Consider the following 2,219-nt stretch of genomic DNA (forward strand, 5'->3'; position numbering starts at 1 on the left):
ATTGTTTTTGACTCATATTATATTGGTCTTATAACTAAATTTTAAAACCGCTAAGTCAAAAACTTTTAGATTAATCAAATTCATCCGCCTAATTATTTGTTGGGGCATACAATCTAATTAAAGAGATCATAAGTTAATTCTCAATGATATCTCCTTAAGTTGATTGGAGGGAAACCTCTGAGAGTAACAGTTATTCAAAATTTGAGGCAAAAAATAAATCATTTTATGAAAAATTAACTATGAAGATTAAAAATCAACCAAACAAAATAAGTTAAATAATTCCATTTTTCCTACTAAAAACTAAATAAAAAATGACATGTTCGGTTAGTATCACTAAAAACATCATAATTAAAAATCTATCAGTGACTTATGAGAGAAACTTCTCTGTATTAAAAATTGTAATCAAAAGAACTACATAAATCTATAAAGTGGGTTTATTCTATAATTTTATTTTTGCTAAAGAGGTCAGTTTTTATTTATTGAAAGTGTTACAAAAACAACAGAAAAAAACAAATTTTGTTTAACAGATGATCAAAAGTTCAAAACACTTTCAAAACAAAGATGATGAATCTTACTAGTCAATTGATTTGTATAGCCCGACCCATCTTCAATCTAATGATTGAAATTTTGCAAAAAAATGTCAGACTAAACACCAATATATGGTATTGAATCGACTAGTGAAACCTATGACAATTGTAATAGCATCATGTCACATTCATGTGACAATATCATTATTCTACGATAAATCTTAATAAAACTATGTAGACTTTTCTAAAGAAACCATTAAAAGTTCTCCATAGCTAAAAACCATAAGCAACATAATGTTCAATTTTCAAAGAGTTCAGAAAAGGTAAAGAAAAAACCAAGAAGTACGGTACAAACACAAAAATAAAGTCAAACAATCAATAATCAACCAAATGGCTAGGCTACTTGGCTGATATCCATAACAATCACTCACGGTTATGAGTATTCTGACTGCTGGTCGGGTTCTTAGTATTCTGACCGCTCGTCGAGCCAGCAAAGTTCTGAGCGCTCGTCGAGCCAGCAAAGTTCTGACCGCTCGTCGAGACAGCAACGCCACGCACGGAATGTGAAGGGCAACGATGATCCTCCAAAAGACTTCCCATAGTTATTTCTGGAACAGAATTTGCACATTCGAAATGCTGCCACTTGATACTACAAAATAACATTCCAGATTAATTAAAAATGTCTCAAATTTCTATATTAACTAGATTCAACTTCATTGATCCTAACTTATAAGGATCACTAATTTAGCACATTCTTACCACATCTAACATGATAACAGTTATTCATTTCCATTGTTGTTAATTTAAACAAACAAAACATATAGGCATTAACAAATCAACCATGTTGATTGTTTTAGGTTTGGGATCATGATTATCTATCTATAAATAGACTAATAGTAAAGTGGGACTTTGGATTAAATCACATCATTTATAAATTACTATTTAGCCATCTCTATCTAGTCTTATTTCACATAAATCAATATTCGAATGAAATATTTAACAAAAAAATATATATATAAATATTTTTTCGTTCAAACATAATAAATTATTACCTTTGAGCCATCAGATTTTTTAGTCTGTCTCTTTCTACTGCAGGAAGTTTTGTCTTCTCCTTGATAATGGGATGCGACATGAACAACATCTTGAGCTCACTTACTAGCATAGTTCTTCCCTCAGAGTGAGTAGTATAATTAGCCAGTTCAGAGTGTTCTCTGTATGTGTACAAAATTTTAGAAAATTAGCAACCAAATTAAGATACATAATTAAGTTGTCTTGTTTATTCATTCACATAACCTGAAATTGGTCTTAGTCAAGAGCCAAGTTAGCTCATTATACAGATCAGAATTGAACTTTGAATACTTCTTCAGATCACCCCTCAATGTGTCAACAGCAGTAGTCATATCTTTCCTATTTATATTATAAACATTCAATATCAATACATAAAATAAGATCAAGATGGACTACAACATTATGGTTCGAGTTCTGAATAGTTATTTAGTCTAAAATAAACATGTGCATAATACTTGCCTGTCCAAAGCCTCCAAATACTTGTGTTTTGCCATCAGAAATAGAACTATGATCGAGACAGGGTGATCATCAACCTTAGTGAAGGACAAGAAATACTTTTGTGCTTCATCCCATTTTCCATCGAGTACTAATGTGTCGAAATACTGGACATCGAAGTAACATTTA

At 30.9% G+C, this 2,219-nt stretch overlaps 1 protein-coding gene across 1 annotated transcript; it reads right to left on the bottom strand.

Moving 5' to 3' along the window:
- Nucleotides 1-672: 672 nt before the first annotated feature.
- LOC124929276 (topless-related protein 2-like) lies at nucleotides 673-1,692 on the bottom strand. The gene is made up of 2 exons (XM_047469600.1): nucleotides 1,580-1,692; nucleotides 673-1,176 (listed from the first exon to the last, which is right to left on the bottom strand). The coding sequence occupies exons 1-2, from the start codon at nucleotides 1,687-1,689 to the stop codon at nucleotides 951-953; spliced, it is 336 nt and encodes a 111-aa protein (XP_047325556.1). The 5' UTR covers nucleotides 1,690-1,692; the 3' UTR covers nucleotides 673-950.
- Between the last annotated feature and the right edge of the window lie 527 nt (nucleotides 1,693-2,219).

This window comes from Impatiens glandulifera, chromosome 3 (genome assembly GCF_907164915.1).
Source record: "Impatiens glandulifera chromosome 3, dImpGla2.1, whole genome shotgun sequence".
NCBI classification, from domain to species: Eukaryota; Viridiplantae; Streptophyta; class Magnoliopsida; order Ericales; family Balsaminaceae; genus Impatiens; species Impatiens glandulifera.

What these genes read in the sequence shown, in the direction of transcription:
- LOC124929276 (XM_047469600.1), bottom strand. Translation starts at nt 1,689, where the DNA reads ATGCTAGTAAGTGAGCTCAAGATGTTGTTCATGTCGCATCCCATTATC. An exon ending in AAAAATCTGATGGCTCAAAG is followed by an intron (nt 1,177 to 1,579) that starts GTAATAATTTAT and finishes GTTATTTTGTAG; the next exon opens with TATCAAGTGGCAGCATTTCG.